Source organism: Paramisgurnus dabryanus, chromosome 6, assembly GCF_030506205.2.
Source record: "Paramisgurnus dabryanus chromosome 6, PD_genome_1.1, whole genome shotgun sequence".
Lineage (NCBI taxonomy): Eukaryota > Metazoa > Chordata > Actinopteri > Cypriniformes > Cobitidae > Paramisgurnus > Paramisgurnus dabryanus.
The window spans coordinates 6,944,724-6,960,230 of NC_133342.1; the positions used below are offsets into that span (position 1 = coordinate 6,944,724).

Below are 15,507 nucleotides of genomic sequence, written 5' to 3' on the forward strand. Positions count from 1 at the left end.
TACTATATTAATTATTTCTCTGTTTTTCTGGGTTTTTTCTTCATAATTCTTGAAACAAAAAGCACTACACAAATAAATACACATGCTGCAAATCAATTTGACAGGTGCAGTTTTATTACACAAAAAAATCATATAAATGTGTCATTACGTTTTAATTACATATATAACATATTTGCAAATGATTAAACCAAATAGTGTGTTTGTGAAATTTGAACGGCGTGTCTTACCTAAAATGAGAAAATTAAGTATTTAAAATAAATATTTAATGTTCTCTACTTTACTTTTGAGGCAAATAGTCGTGTAATATGCAGGATAACCGGCAGCCATTGGTTATTGCCAAATAAGCCCCTTCAGTGTGATTTCTGCGATAACAACCAGCTGTGTGTACATTATCCCTTACCAAAAACAACGGTTGGGTTCGTCCATATTTTCCCCAATCAGAGGTTAAAACAACACAGCTTTCTAGAGTGTATAAGAAATTATATTTTGTATTAAGAAAACTATAAGGACTACTACTTTTTTATTGTTTTAATTTATGATAAATAATAAAACAGGCTAAAAAATAAAGAATTAATTATGTTACATATTTAAGAGTTAAAAACACTAAAAAAATTGGCTTGCAATAAAATAATAGTGCATGATGAAATCACTTCAATACATCTGAGGAAAGAGCCTAATATGACAAATCTCCCATCTTAATATTTCAATAATGATTTAAAACCATAAAAAACAGCACATTTCATCACAATTATAAATAACAGGTTCACAGCCTCTCCCATCTGTTTGTGCTTGGCAAGGTGTTGATGATTCCACTTCCCCTATGAAGAACATGGAGTCAAATGAGATTTGTCTCAGATTTTCCCCTCCTGTTTTACGTCACTATTGGGTCTCCATACGCACACCTCTTTTCGATGCCGAGGTTGTACCAGTTGCCTTTCCCACCCTTATATGCACTGGTGACAATTTTGGCCCAGCCTGACTCACCCTATAAGAGATCAAGAAAGACACCCTCTTTTATTATGTGAACAACTAAACTATTTAAATGGCAGAATCTGATATTTTACACAAGATTACAAAGATGTAAAAATATGTTGTGAATCTTTTCTATGGATTTCGAATAGCTTTAAATCCATTCTGAGAAAAGCATAGCAATTATCAGGGCCATTAACCAGGGGAAAAGTGGTCTCATGGGCCCTTTGACAATGTCACAAAAATCCATAATTTATACACTTTGTTATAAAATAAGTTTTTTAAATCTCATCTCACATTTTCAAATCTTTAAGACTCAAAATTGTACTACTTATTTTATCAAACAGATCTGAGACCCAAACCCTGTTACGTTACTAACCCAAAACTGGCCCCAGGAGTTGCGGACGATCCAATACTCAGTTCCATCCTCTGATACGCCCCAGCCTGCCACTGAGATGATGTGGTTTGAAATAGGCATTATGTGAAATTCAGCAAAAATCCCTCCATTATATGCATCCAGGCCTTTAGTGGCTTTTATTGCACAGCTGCGACACAGAAATAAAATACAAAGGATATAATAACTATACAATGTGCCAGGGCTTTGAGATTTGTGCACAAGTCTATGTGCAAAACATGATCTGGGGCTTACACACTGACATTATGCATGAGAAATGTATTTACAGTATAGGGGGTAACACGGATTGAAATATATCGCCTTCTACTTCTGAAGTTTTATTCTGTAAAAGTTGACCTTCTCTTTAATTAAAAGATGCTGTGTGTATTATTGAAATCTACTGGTTGAACTTTATACCACAGATTATATTCAAAATATTGGAGATCGTTTATTCCCTGCCCCCTCCTCAGAAGAAAGGAAGGGGGTTGGACAATTTGGATAGTTGTAAAAAAACAGTCTTTACTCAATTTGAGACAGAGATTTTTCTGCTTCATTCGCGTCTGGTGTGAACGTACAGTTAGACTCAATGCTTACATGGGTTGCCAGACAACCATAGGAAGTTTATTTGCAAATTTTTATGTTTGAAATGTTTTTGTTGTTTGCAAATTACAAACGCGCATGTGACGATTTTTATAATATAATCTGTGGCTCATTTCAGAGGTTGCAACCTCAAGAGGTCACATTTATGGGCCATAGCAGCCTCATTTAAAGGGGACGTATCATAAAGTCTGACTTTATCCATGTTTAAGTGCTACAATTGGGTCCCCAGTGCTTCTACAACCTATGCTGCGTCTGAAAACTCAAAATGAACTATTGGATCAATCACATAGCATACAAACAGCATACAACAAAAACATAGATTTTTATAAAGTAACAAAAAAGCTTTTCTAGTTTAAACATGTCTAATAGCTACAATGACCCTATTGTTACTTTATATTATATGTTGGGGTTTAAAACTTGCCTGATTGGTCCATTTTTGTAAATCTCAGCTTTCATTTTTTCCCGTCCATAGACAGTCCCATAGTCTCCAACCTTCCACAATGTGTAGTTTTTAATAACGGAGCAGGAACCAAAGAACGAACACGTGCCACATTGGTTAAATAAATTACATTCTGCAAATACAGATCAAGACTTTAATACAGTGATGTTATTTACACTTGATGTTTTGTCAGTTATGCCAAATGTCTCATTCCATAATGCTAGAATATTAAAGGAGGTTGCTAATCTATAATCTTAATTCTGACTGCTTGAAAAAGCACACCTCATTATTCATCTCTGTAGGACCAACAATGGAGAACCAGTTACATGCCAAAGTTTAATACTAAAGGTTTGTGCAGTTTTAAAGTTATTGTCTTACTTTGATTGCGGGCTTGGTAATTATTGCAGGTCTCATCAGGAATGCCCTGCTGATGTGCATATGCATATACACCCAGATCATTTCCGCCATAGCATGACCCCGCATCTCCACAGTCAATCACATTCTGTACAGGCAGGTAAGCAGACGGCCAAGCCCCTTTTCTCTTGATGTTAATGCGATCTTTAAAGGAGGGAGAAAAACATAAGATTAGAGTTACTGACTTTACTGACAGAGTTAACATACTAGTAGTAGACTTTCATCCAAAGCAAACACTAAGGTGATGGTTTATAGATCAACCTTTATTTTTTTATGTATAATGAATGAATAAATAAAACTCTGCAAAACAAATGGCTTTGTACAAAATTGTTAAAAAAGGTCTTGGGATTTTATTTGGGTTGACTTTGTAGACTTGGTCTTCACCCCAGGGTGGGACTCGTGAACATGTCTTCTGTGTTCAAACTACAGTACATACTTATGGTTACAGTATATTTCTCTTTAGTGCACTGCACTTGTTCCTCACTATTACCTGCGAGCGCGCTGGTGGCGCCCATGGCCCAGCACGAGCCACAGTACTGAGGAATGTGCTGGTTGCGTGTGATGCTCACATAGTTTTTGCCATCAATGTTGCGCCAATCCCAGGATGCCGGGAGATCAGAAGCATATATATGTTCATGAGGTCTGGGATATGTCCTAAAAACACATGTGTTAAATATTATTACACAATTTGTGCTATATCAATCAAGTAAATTACAAAATCAAACATAACCCATAAAATAATATTTGGTATCACATTATTGATGGAAAAAATACTTTAGAAGAGTAAGCAATTCATTAATAACTCAAATTACTGATGTTACATTTGAAACGAGGCTTCAGAGCTTGTGTCGAGGAAAAATGGGCATGCCAGATGAAGCTTTGATTCAAGTTATAGCAGCCAGGGAAAAATTAGTAACCCATAAGTCAAAGGACAAGAGTAAAACTAAAGCGAACACTAATCACCATAATGTCAACTTTAAATAAAACAAAACATCAACATCTAAGCCTAATAAATTAATTGTTTTATCTACAGCAAATATTTTAACCAAACATTCAGAAATAACAGTTTTGGGTTGAAAAATACTTTCGACGAGTTAGTAAGCAATAAATTAATTTATTCAAATTAGTGATGTTACATTTGAACCGAGGCTTCAGAGCTTGTGTCGAGGAAAAATGGGCATGCCAGATGAAGCTTTGATTCAAGTTATAGCAGCCAGGGAAAAATTAGTAACCCATAAGTCAAGGGACAAGAGTCAAACTAAAGCAAACACTAATCACCATAATGTCAACTTTAAATAAAACAAAACATCAACATCTAAGCCTAATAAATTAATTGTTTTATCTACAGCAAATATTTTAACCAAACATTCAGAAATAACAGTTTTGTGTTGAAAAACACTTTCGACGAGTTAGTAAGCAATAAATTAATTTATTCAAATTACTGATGTTACATTTGAACCGAGGCTTCAGAGCTTGTGTCGAGGAAAAATGGGCATGCCAGATGAAGCTTTGATTCAAGTTATAGCAGCCAGGGAAAAATTAGTAACCCATAAGTCAAAGGACAAGAGTAAAACTAAAGCGAACACTAATCACTATAATGTCAACTTTAAATAAAACAAAACATCAACATCTAAGCCTAATAAATTAATTGTTTTATCTACAGCAAATATTTTAACCAAACATTCAGAAATAACAGTTTTGGGTTGAAAAATACTTTCGACGAGTTAGTAAGCAATAAATTAATTTATTCAAATTAGTGATGTTACATTTGAACAGAGGCTTCTGAGCTTGTGTCGAGCAAAAATGGGCGTGCCAGATGAAGCCTTGATTCCAAGATTGTGTTGTTAACGTAGAAATCGCATGACAATGACAAACGAAGCTTCACTTTTTCCTCAGTCAGGGGTGCGCGCCTTGCTTTGCGTGTGAAAACATTCGAAACCCAGATGTTTTTTTATATCCCTCATAATACTGTATAGAAAGTATAGTATGTACATATACCTGTGCATGTGAACATTATTCAGTAAAATACAGTATCGAATCATATGAATGTTAACTCATACTGGAATTTATTGCCACTTGAATGAGTAAATACATTTATTATATTGACCATTCACATACATGTTGTCTAACTTCAAAATTCATCTGAATTTGATCAGCTTGTTGTTTCATTGATGGAGCTTCTTCCAGAAGTGACTGCTATATGTTTTATTAACCAAAAGATGGCGCGGTTTTCGACACCCTCGAAGCTTTGAATCATTGTTTGAATCAACAGTCAAGGGACGTATCAGTCGAGGCTTCATTTTCCCCATCACTAACTTTAATCACTAGATGTTGAGCACTACTATCAGATACTAACCACAACAACAGTAATACTAAATTACAAGTTTCTTTATGCCGCCATAAACATGATTTTATCACACAAAATTATACCAGCCAAGGAAAAATGTGTAAGCTATAAGTCAAGGGTCAAGAGTCCAACTAAAACAAACACTGATCATAACAATTGTGACTTTAAATGAAACAAAACATCAACATCTAAGATGCCTCATAAATTATTTGTGTTCTCTTAAGCAATATTTGACTGAACATTCAGAAATAATGTTTTATAACAGTTTTAAAAAAAAAACAATGTGTCACTATCATTTACATAACAAGCTAATAAGTAAATATAGAAAACAGTCATTTTAAACATCGTGTGAACATTTAAACATAACGAAAAGTATAGAATGTTATGTTTCTGTTCATCCACATCTAGGCCAGGTTATTTTTTCTGGCCTGCCACTTTTGAACCATTACAGTTTTGGCTACCTAAGACACATTCATATACCTTTGTGCTTATATTTCTTAACTGTATCTATCTAACAAACTTAATGAAAACACTTCCTTTAAAGTACTTCCTTGTACCGGTAAAATACCATGGTGCATTAATGTTATTAAAGGGTAATACAATGGTACTGTATGTTGATATAAATTATTACCAAATTTATGTATCATGGCATTTACCTGAGACTTCAGAGTACTTTAAAATACACAAAAAACACACTGGTACTGCCATGGTTTTGTATGCACTATGGTAGTACTATGGTAAATATAAAAGTATACCATATATCTAATAATATCAATTATAGCACCAAAACTTTTTGTAAGGGTAGTCTATTAAACAACTCCAATTTGTGCTATATATGTTTACGTTAATAAGTTAATGCAAAGTAAGTTACACAATTTAACACACAAAAATATCCATACCTTATAAATGATGGTCTGCTGTCCTCGATAGGTTTAAAACATGCGTTTGATATCTCCTGATCATCATTATTTCCCCCTGCAGATATATTTACAGCTAAACTAAACATTATTGACAACCAAAACAAACCGCTTGCCATGTTCAGTCTTTACTTTGGCGTGTAAACAATGCGGAAATATTTAGTTGCGCTCGACATCATCTGGCGCTGCGCAGACAGATCGACTTATGACGTCAAAGCACCGCGAGAGCACAGCTTTTGCGTTACTTCGATCGCATCCCTTAAAAACATGCATTTATCGCCCTCTACAGCACTGGAAAGAAATAAAACGGATAATACAGAATAAAACCACTAAGGCAATGAAAAGACCAATGTTAATTTTTATATTAATAGTAGAAAAATCCAAATTGTAGGCTCTGGCGTTCTCAAGCAATTTAGTGATTTAAAAAAATACGTACACGCCACAATTTTAACTTTTTAAAATCGTTATGATTTAAGATAATATCGGCGTCTACACCACATAAATATGGAAAAGAGCAATACATGTTTTTATTATATTATTATAAAAAATACTACATGAATGATATAATTTCTTTGGATCACTTTCAGAACGATTTGTCCAGCTTATGACATTCATATAATTAATAGTGTCTTTTAATTTACAATAATTTTGTTTTTGACTATTGAATACCGGTCTGTTTAGGCAATATGTCACAAGTATGACCAAAAATGTAAAACTGGAAAGATTAAAATGAATTTAAATGTTTAACTTAATTATTCTTTAATACTGATAAACAGTATATAATAACAAATGAATCATACATTTGAGAAATTTGAGGACAATTAAGCCTTTTCTACACAGTAATTCCTCCAAGCAATAACAGTTTGTTTTGTTTTGTAAAATACATGATTTAGATATTTGAAGGTCTGATAAAGTGATCTGTAATAATTCATTTTTACCACAAGGTGGCATTAAAACGCTTTGTATTTATTTTAAGTATCTAACTTACTGGTAGCTAAGGAATGAAGTTCTGTAAAACTGGTAAAATACATAAATAAATAAAAAACAATATTAAAATCGATTGGAAAAGATGGTCCTTTGTAGTACAAATAATGTCATATAATATAGGAAATCTTTTTTTAATCTAAAAAATGTTTTATAATTGTCTAGTGTCTATGGATTAGTCTATACAATAATTATAAAAAGTTTAATTTAAGAACAGAAGTCAATGCTGTTTTTTGTTGTTCAACTTTGTACATAAGAGCTTAGTGATAGGCCAGGAAGCCTATGCGTGTAATTTCTTGATCAAACTTTTATGTAATGAAATTATTGTAAGTACTCTTAACAGTCGGAAGTTATTTAATGACTTGTGTTTGTCCAGTCAGCAGAGTGCATACATTGAGATTGCCATGTGATTCAATTTGACAGAGTTGTGTTGCTTTTAAAAGCAGTTCATAATATCCTCCCTGTTCAATTAAGTATTTAGTGCATCTACCGTATCTCCTAACTCAGTCAAAGAGATGAGAGTTTTTCCACTTTGTTATGTACTTTTTGAAAGTAAATTATGAGGTAGTTTCGTGACACAACAGGCACTTTGTTAAATTGATTCACAGATTTTGATAATAGATTTTGCAAGGGCTGGGAGAACAGAAATTGAAGGTACACTGAAAAAAATGATTCATTGAATTTAATAAATTTTTTTAAGGTAAGTGGTTGCAATCAATTTATTTAAGCTACATTTAAACAAAAGTTTTATATTTTACTTTACGTTACTAATCTTTTTTGTTTAAATGTAGCTTAAATAAATTGATTGCAACCACTTACCTTAAAAAAATTGATTAAATTCAATGAATCATTTTTTTCAGTGTATACATTAATTCATTACCAAAATGACTGCTCTTGCACTCCATCATCTTAGGGATTAAACAAGGTGAAATGTTTTATATTTATTGTGCTATAGTAATTAATTATCTTAATTGTAAAATCAAATAATATATTTATTTTACATGCACCACCAATTTGAGTAAACTGTTGAAGTAGACTAAATATACCTAACCATAAGCTCTGTAGTCAGAAAATTATTAAGTGAACAACCAACACAATAAGCCTTTATATGGGAGATGCTTTTATCCACAGCAACTTACTGTATAGTGCATTCAATGTATAAACACATACTGATGTATTCCTCATCAGTATGTGGTTATACAGTATAGTTCAGTTGGAACTGTAGGTTACACTACAAAAAAATGACTTTCTTACTTAGCTTTTTTTGTACAAATATCTAACATTTGCAAAATCAAGATGCATTTGATTGATAAGTAAAGAAAATAAGTCTAGTTTTTAGACCAAAAATATCAAATTTAAGCGAATTTATGCTTAAAACAAGCAACAAAAATCTGCTAATGGGGTAAGAGGAGGAATAGGGAATCAGATTTTTTATTTTAGTAAAGATAATGCTGACAAACCCGTTAGAAGTACATTTTGTGCATGAAATTGATTTCAGCTCAAATAATTTGAACAGCTTTTTTGATGAATGATGTTTTGAGTAAAATGGTTAAATGTATCTAAGTGACTAATAAAGAAAGAAACTTGCCCCACCTAATGTAGGCTATCCTGCACTCAACTTAAACACCACTTATAGGCCAACACATTTTGGTCCTATCTAATCAAACTTTATATTTTGAAATGATTAATAAATTAGTTTCTAGCTTTTATACAAAAATATTTTGGGAAGTATTACATAAATCATACATTTGTGTTTATAGGTAGTAATGTGTTGCCATTTTGAGTTTGCTGTTATGTCATGTTGCATGGTGGGGACCCCCCATAAGACTTGATTCAATCGAGCACTGGGTGACTGTAGATGTTAAATTGGAACTTTTATTTTCATTGTTTTTTGCCCAGTAACACAAATGTAACTGTTAATTTTCCACAACATAAAAAGTACTGAAATGATATTTTGCTGGCTGTGTATTAAAATATAAAAATACATATTCAGAAATAATAAATTTATTTGTTTTGTTTTTCCACAACATTTTTCAAGATAGATAACGGTGACCATTAGGAGTAAAAGCAACACATTTATTTCAGAGTTAAACCTGGTTTCCTTTTCATTTGTTGGTCCATAACATACCTTATAACTTATAACTGAAACAACAACTACAACATACTGTGAAAACTGTATCTTTTCAGGAAAGGTTTAACCACATGAAAATGGAAAAAGTTTGTGTAGAAACTGTGATTTTGATAGACGTAGGCTATATCCGAAATAGCCCCCTATACCCTTAAATAGTGCACTATTCAAGGGAACATCCATTTTTGGTGTCCGAAATCATAGTGGATATTATTAAGTGCACTCATTCAGCAATGCACCGCAATAATGAGAGTACAACTGATGTACTCGAAACTAGCCATGCATTACTCGTCCACAGACGCTCGCGCCTAATGAATTCTCGTGTCTTCTGCCCACACTCCTGAGCTTCCGGTGAGCTCAAGTGTCCAAATTCACTTATTTGTTTTCATTCACTTATTTGAGTGAACTATATTAGTGGACTTATGTAGGGAATAGTGAATGAGGGAATAGGAGGCTATTTTGGACCAACCCAATTTCAAGGCAAGTCGTGGTATAGTCACAAACTATTTGATTGAGTACAAATGTCTTTTTTGTGTCACTCAATTGTTTTGTCAATTTATGTATTGTTTTCTCTTTTTTTTACCATTTTCGCTTGGGGTTGGGTTTATACAGAACAACTTTTTGTTAGCTGCATTTCAGACATCCTCACCTCAACTCTTATCCCAACCCCAAGTGAAAAAGTTTAAAAATCACAAGAAAAACATGTAGAAACCAATACATAAAAAGACATCAAACGCCCTATTTTAACGATCTAAGCGCATTGTCTAAAGCACACGGTCTAAATGGGCGTGTCTGGTGCCCGCTTTTGCTAATTTAACGATGTGAAAAATGGTTTGTGTGCCGAGTGCAAGGTCGAAAAGGGTTGTTCCTACTCTCCTAATGAGTGATGGGTGTGTTTTGGGCGTAACGTGCAATAAACCAATGAGAGTCTTAGCTCTCATCCCCTTTAAAAGTCAGTTGCGCTGGCGCTATGTCTAATCCCTATTTAGATGACGGACTTTGTAAACTGAAAAACTAAGCGGAGGGAGAAGACCCCCAGTTTAAGATTAATGTTAAATAATTGTGTTGTTTTCATTTTTATTGGAACTTAAATTTTTTGTATTAAAACCTTTTAAAGCCTTTTTTTCAGTCATAGAGGTACAAATAGCAGGCTTTTAATTGCTGAAAGTGTATTGAAATCCCATATAATCATTGTAATCTCATAAAATAATTAGCAAATATGCAAGAAAAGGTTTGTACTCTAAAATACTTTATTTGTAACAAACAAGAGATAAAGAATTTACAAACGTGCGGAGAGCCGAAGCGTTTCAGCACTTGGACAGCGGCATGGGATTTTTAAAAAGCATTACTTAAAATGTTTCTCATCTCACCATATCCACAGGTACAAATTCATCATATACAATAAATCTGCAGGGTAGCATTTAAAAAAAAAAAAACATTTAAAAACCGATGCATTTGTTTAAAGCAAAGCATTTATTTACTTACCATGCAACAGGTAAAGCAGCTTTTTACGCCTTCTAACGTCTCATAATCAGTCCTCATTTATGAGACTCAATAATAATCTTTAACATTTGAATGCTTTACTTTTTCATATTTAAAAGCTTTTTTGTGCTGCTGCGCATCCATGTGTGTGATAAGCAAACCCACGTCCTGTTTATAGGCGCATATTTCTAACACGCTCATTAAATAACAAAAACAATATTGCGCCATTGACTTTAGACTTTAGATCAGGTTTTTGTTTGTCAATGGCGTAGTCTATTTTAGTTGCCTCAAAATAGCAAATGCATTTGATATTTAAACAACGTGGCGCTATACGTGAAAATGATCATTGCGCCAGGTTGAAACTAGCAAAAGACACTTGCGTAATGCATTGCACTGCATTGCGCTGCATTGTGTCGGGTGTATGATAAACCCCCTAAACCCCAAATCTAACCCCAAACCCAAGCAAAAATTATTTAAAAATAGAAAAAAACGACATGAAAAATTAAGCTAGGGACATGATTTATCCCATTGGGTTTTTCTCCTAGGAGTTTTTTTCAACCCCTAGGGAGTCGGCTGACATTGGCTTAACTTTGCACCCTCTTCTATACATTACATTATTACGCTCGCTAGTACGGTTTAATCTTAGCGGCTGTATTCTGCTTTCTTATTTTGTCCTTATTTTTGTACAGCTTGTGATCTGTTCCCATAATTTTATTTAGTAGCTATAGGGTAATCTTTCTTACGGTGTAGATTGAACTAATTTAACAGTTAAGTTAATGTTACATGGTTAAATCAGAGAGATTCCATTAAAAAAAAAATCCTTAAAAAGTACTTTAAAATATTGTGTGTAATATTGTTACCAATTTTTTTTAAGATATAGATATTTTTACAGTGTATGATGTTTATTTTTTCCCAGTAATAGTAGCTTAAAGAACATTTGACTGCTATCTCTGTTGAGTATGTGACAGACAAACTTTAAAAGTTGAGGCTTAAAAGCTTTAGCCAGCTCTCCAATGCAAATTCTAATTGTATAGATGGCCGAAGAGCGTTTAATAATGCAAAGCTTTAAGGGTAGAATGGTCATTCGCGGTTAAGAGGTTATCATCAATGTTTTAGGGCTATAATGAGGATGAGGATGCTATGAAGCAAGTAATACCTGGAACACCACACCCAGGTAAAGCTTTGCAGACAAACAAGAGCACTTGAGATTAAAATGTAAGATGTTGCACAACAGATGCAGTGATTGTTTAATCATACAATGATATTACTTTTGTGTATAGGAATCCATTATTGATATTCCGATTATTATGAGGCGTTACTGTCAGACGTTTATTAAGTATAAGGAAAATGTCATGGAAACGTAAATAGTTTTTGGTCATCTTTTAAACACACAAAGTTATAGCAGTTAGAAAAAAACTAGCAAGCTAAGAGTCAAGTCCAACTTAAACAAACACTGTTCACCATAATGACGACTTTAAATTAAATATCTAAATCTAAGTTAAGAAAATAACTCCCTACAACTTAAATGCAATTTTACGTTTCAAACAGAGATGGTGATAGAGAGGATAAAGTTACAGATTGCAGCTTCAGTGTTACTTTTTAACACTCTGTAAAATTGGGACAATATATACACCCGGCAGTGTTCATTTAATTCTGGGGATTTTGTTGTGTAGATAAAGCCCAGCTCTGAATCTTTACTCTCATGCCAAATTAAATGATTAAGGATTATGGGTCTTCTTAGTACTGTATGAGCAATATAATGCCTTGAACTACTGTACTATGAGTAAACTTATAGTTCAGTTCCCATAGGTTTAGTTTGTTCATGATACTAGATACTAGTTTGTTCAAGTAATATTAGGACGAATTGCTTTGGTTATGATGTACGATGTACTTTGATGTTTTGTAAGTCACTTTGGATAAAAGCTTTGGCTAAATGCTGGAATGTAAATACCGTTGTCTAATACAGATCGAATAAATTCTTAGACATTGTTCTTACAGCTACAAGTAATGCATGGTGCTAGCATTTACATTTAGGCATTTAGCAGACGCTTTTATCCAAAGTAATTTACAAAAGTGAAGAAAACCACAAAGCGATTCATCCTAGACAATAATATGAGAAGTGCTATACAATGTTACTATACATATTTGTATGTAGTTATTGAAAGTCGCTTTGAACAAACACATCTGCCAAATGCATTGGGGGCAAGACATAGCATGTGGAGCCATGCCAGGTGACAAATACTTTGTTTTACTTATTTAAATTTTATATATTCCATAAAAATTTTGGTTACGGTCGATACTGAGCAAAAGAAAGCAACCTCCCCTGGCGTCGTTTTATGGTCTGACCATCAATCAGGATGCATTTTACATAGATGCAGGCAATGGAAACATGACAGTCAGAACAATATTTGCAGAGCGATAATTGAGGTCTGTGTGATCAATCGTATTTATGTCTAATTGAAATGACAGTCAAGATGATCTTTATCTATGATGTATAGGGCTGGATGCAAATCAGACGGGAATTTTCCTCCTCTCTGATGAATTATGGATAAAAGGGTGAATGTTTCCTGACATTTGTTTGTCATAGAGTCTCAGCCCTTAAAGAACAATCGTAAAACCTGTAGATATTGATCAACGGCTTCCTTTTTGCTTTGTATTGATCAGTTGGAAGCCACTTAGGCAAGATAGCACTTTGTTTGGTTGACTATGAAGGAGGACGGGCGCTTTTGTCAAATCTGTGTGTTAAAACAATGAAAGGCGATCTCTTTATAACTCTCGAGAGAGAGCAAAGAAATGCTGACCTGAATGCAATCTTGAGATTCCTATATGAAACCTCTTATAACGCTTTATAAGAACTTTCTCATTAGCTAACTTGATTTGTGGTGTTTGCATCATTACTGTTGTCTAAACGATTTGTTTTACAGTATTTCACAGTAAAAGTGATTTGTTGTCTCAACAACCATAGCGTATTATGATAGGCTATATTTTACTTAACTCATTCCCCACCAGCCATTTTTTGAAAAGTTGTCTGCCAGTCTTGTGATTTTCACAAAAGTTTCACAAAATGCCTTCCAGGAAAATTATCTTCTAAAAATATATTAGCATACAAATATATCAAATGAAAGCATTTAAAGAGGCTCAGATAACCCCGCTGCTGAAGAAACCCACACTTAATCCTGCTATGCTTGAGAACTACAGACCCATTTCTCTTCTTCCCTTCATTGCCAAGACTCTTGAACGCGTGGTGTTCAACCAGCTCTCCTCTTTCTTTACACAAAATAACCTCCTGGATAGCAATCAGCGGTCACTCCACTGAGACTGCGCTGCTCTCAGTCATTGAAGCCCTAAGGTAGGCAAGGGCAGCCTCCAAATCATCTGTGCTGATTTTACTGGATCTATCTGCCGCTTTTGAAACGATCAATCACCGCATCCTCCTGTCGACCCTGACCTCATGTCTATGGGTGTCTCTGACACAGCGCTTCTATGGTCCAAGTCGTACCTCTCAGGCAGGTCAATTCGGTTATCCTGGAGAGGTGATGTCTCCGAACCCCAACGTCTCGATACTGGGGTGCCTCAAGGTTCTGTGCTTAGACCGCTGCTCTTTTCGATATACATGACATCCCTGGGCTCTGTCATTTGAAAACATGGCTTTTCCTACCACTGCTATGCAGACGACCCTCAACTCCACTTGTCGTTTCACCCCGATGATCCCACGGTTTCTGCCCGCATCTCGTTTCACCCAAAAATAAATACTGTCATCATTTTCTCATCCTCGTGATGTTCTAAATCTGTATGAATTTTATTTATCTGATGAACACAAAAAATATATTTTAATAAATAATGGTAAGCACACAGCTGCTGTAACCATTAACTTCCATATTAGGAAACAAATATAATTGAAGTATTGTGATAAATGAAGAAGAAGATATTTTGATAAATGACGGTAAGCACACAGTTGACAGTACCCATTGAATTCCATCGTATTTATTTTTCCTGCTATGGAAGTCAATGGTTACAATCAGCTGTGTGCTTCCCATCATTTATCAAAATATCTGAATGAATGAATGAAATCTTTATTTCGAACAATTAAAAAGACAGCAATGCGTATGAAATATACATACAATTAAATCAAACAAATTTTGCATAATGAACACCCTGTTCGAAAAGGGATAGATAGAAGCCATAGGCTTATCAAGATCTACCCCCAGTAACTACCTAAAACAATTCACAATCGAACAAGATAAACATAACATTTTAAATAATACAGAAAAAAACTACTAAATTAAAGTAATGCTTTATCTTAAAGGCACACAAGGCAAGTCTGAGTATTATTTCTCTACTAGCTCCCCCTAGTGTCTGGGAGTAAATGCGTTCTATATCTAAGACTATACGAGACTGAAGGACACCGGGTCGGATACAGCGAACTTGCAAGTGGGGTATTCTTCCTACAGACGGTAGGGGCGGGCGAGAGAGTCTTCATTCGTCATGTAATGAGTCATTTAACCATATACCGACTTACGAAGATGATTTATTAACATAAAAATGCTGCCTTGTGTCCCTTTAATAATAAGATAAAGAAGCATAAACTTCGTATGTGTTCATCAGAAAATAGAAATTTATGTAGATTTGTAACAACATGAGGATGAGAAAATGATTACAGGATTTTCATTTTTGGGTGAACTATCTCTTTAAAAACACATTTTTATTTATAACTTTTTTAGCATTGCTGAAGATGCATTGTTTATGCAACACAATTTCTTTTATTACAAGATAAACTTGAGAGGATGTATTAATTAGGATGCTTGAATTAAAATAGTTGTTTCAGCTATAATT

At 34.1% G+C, this 15,507-nt stretch overlaps 1 protein-coding gene across 2 annotated transcripts; it reads right to left on the reverse strand.

Moving 5' to 3' along the window:
• Nucleotides 1-92: 92 nt before the first annotated feature.
• Nucleotides 93-6,245, reverse strand: LOC135744247 (cathepsin Z). Of its 2 annotated transcripts, none has more exons than XM_065262250.2 (6): nt 6,063-6,245; nt 3,307-3,470; nt 2,781-2,960; nt 2,385-2,535; nt 1,332-1,514; nt 93-985 (listed from the first exon to the last, which is right to left on the reverse strand). In XM_065262250.2, the coding sequence occupies exons 1-6, from the start codon at nt 6,197-6,199 to the stop codon at nt 880-882; spliced, it is 921 nt and encodes a 306-aa protein (XP_065118322.1). In that variant the 5' UTR covers nt 6,200-6,245; the 3' UTR covers nt 93-879. The 2 variants fall into 2 exon arrangements, with proteins under 2 accessions (XP_065118322.1, XP_065118324.1); XM_065262252.2 differs by having other exon boundaries at nt 1,349-1,514; nt 6,063-6,243.
• Between the last annotated feature and the right edge of the window lie 9,262 nt (nt 6,246-15,507).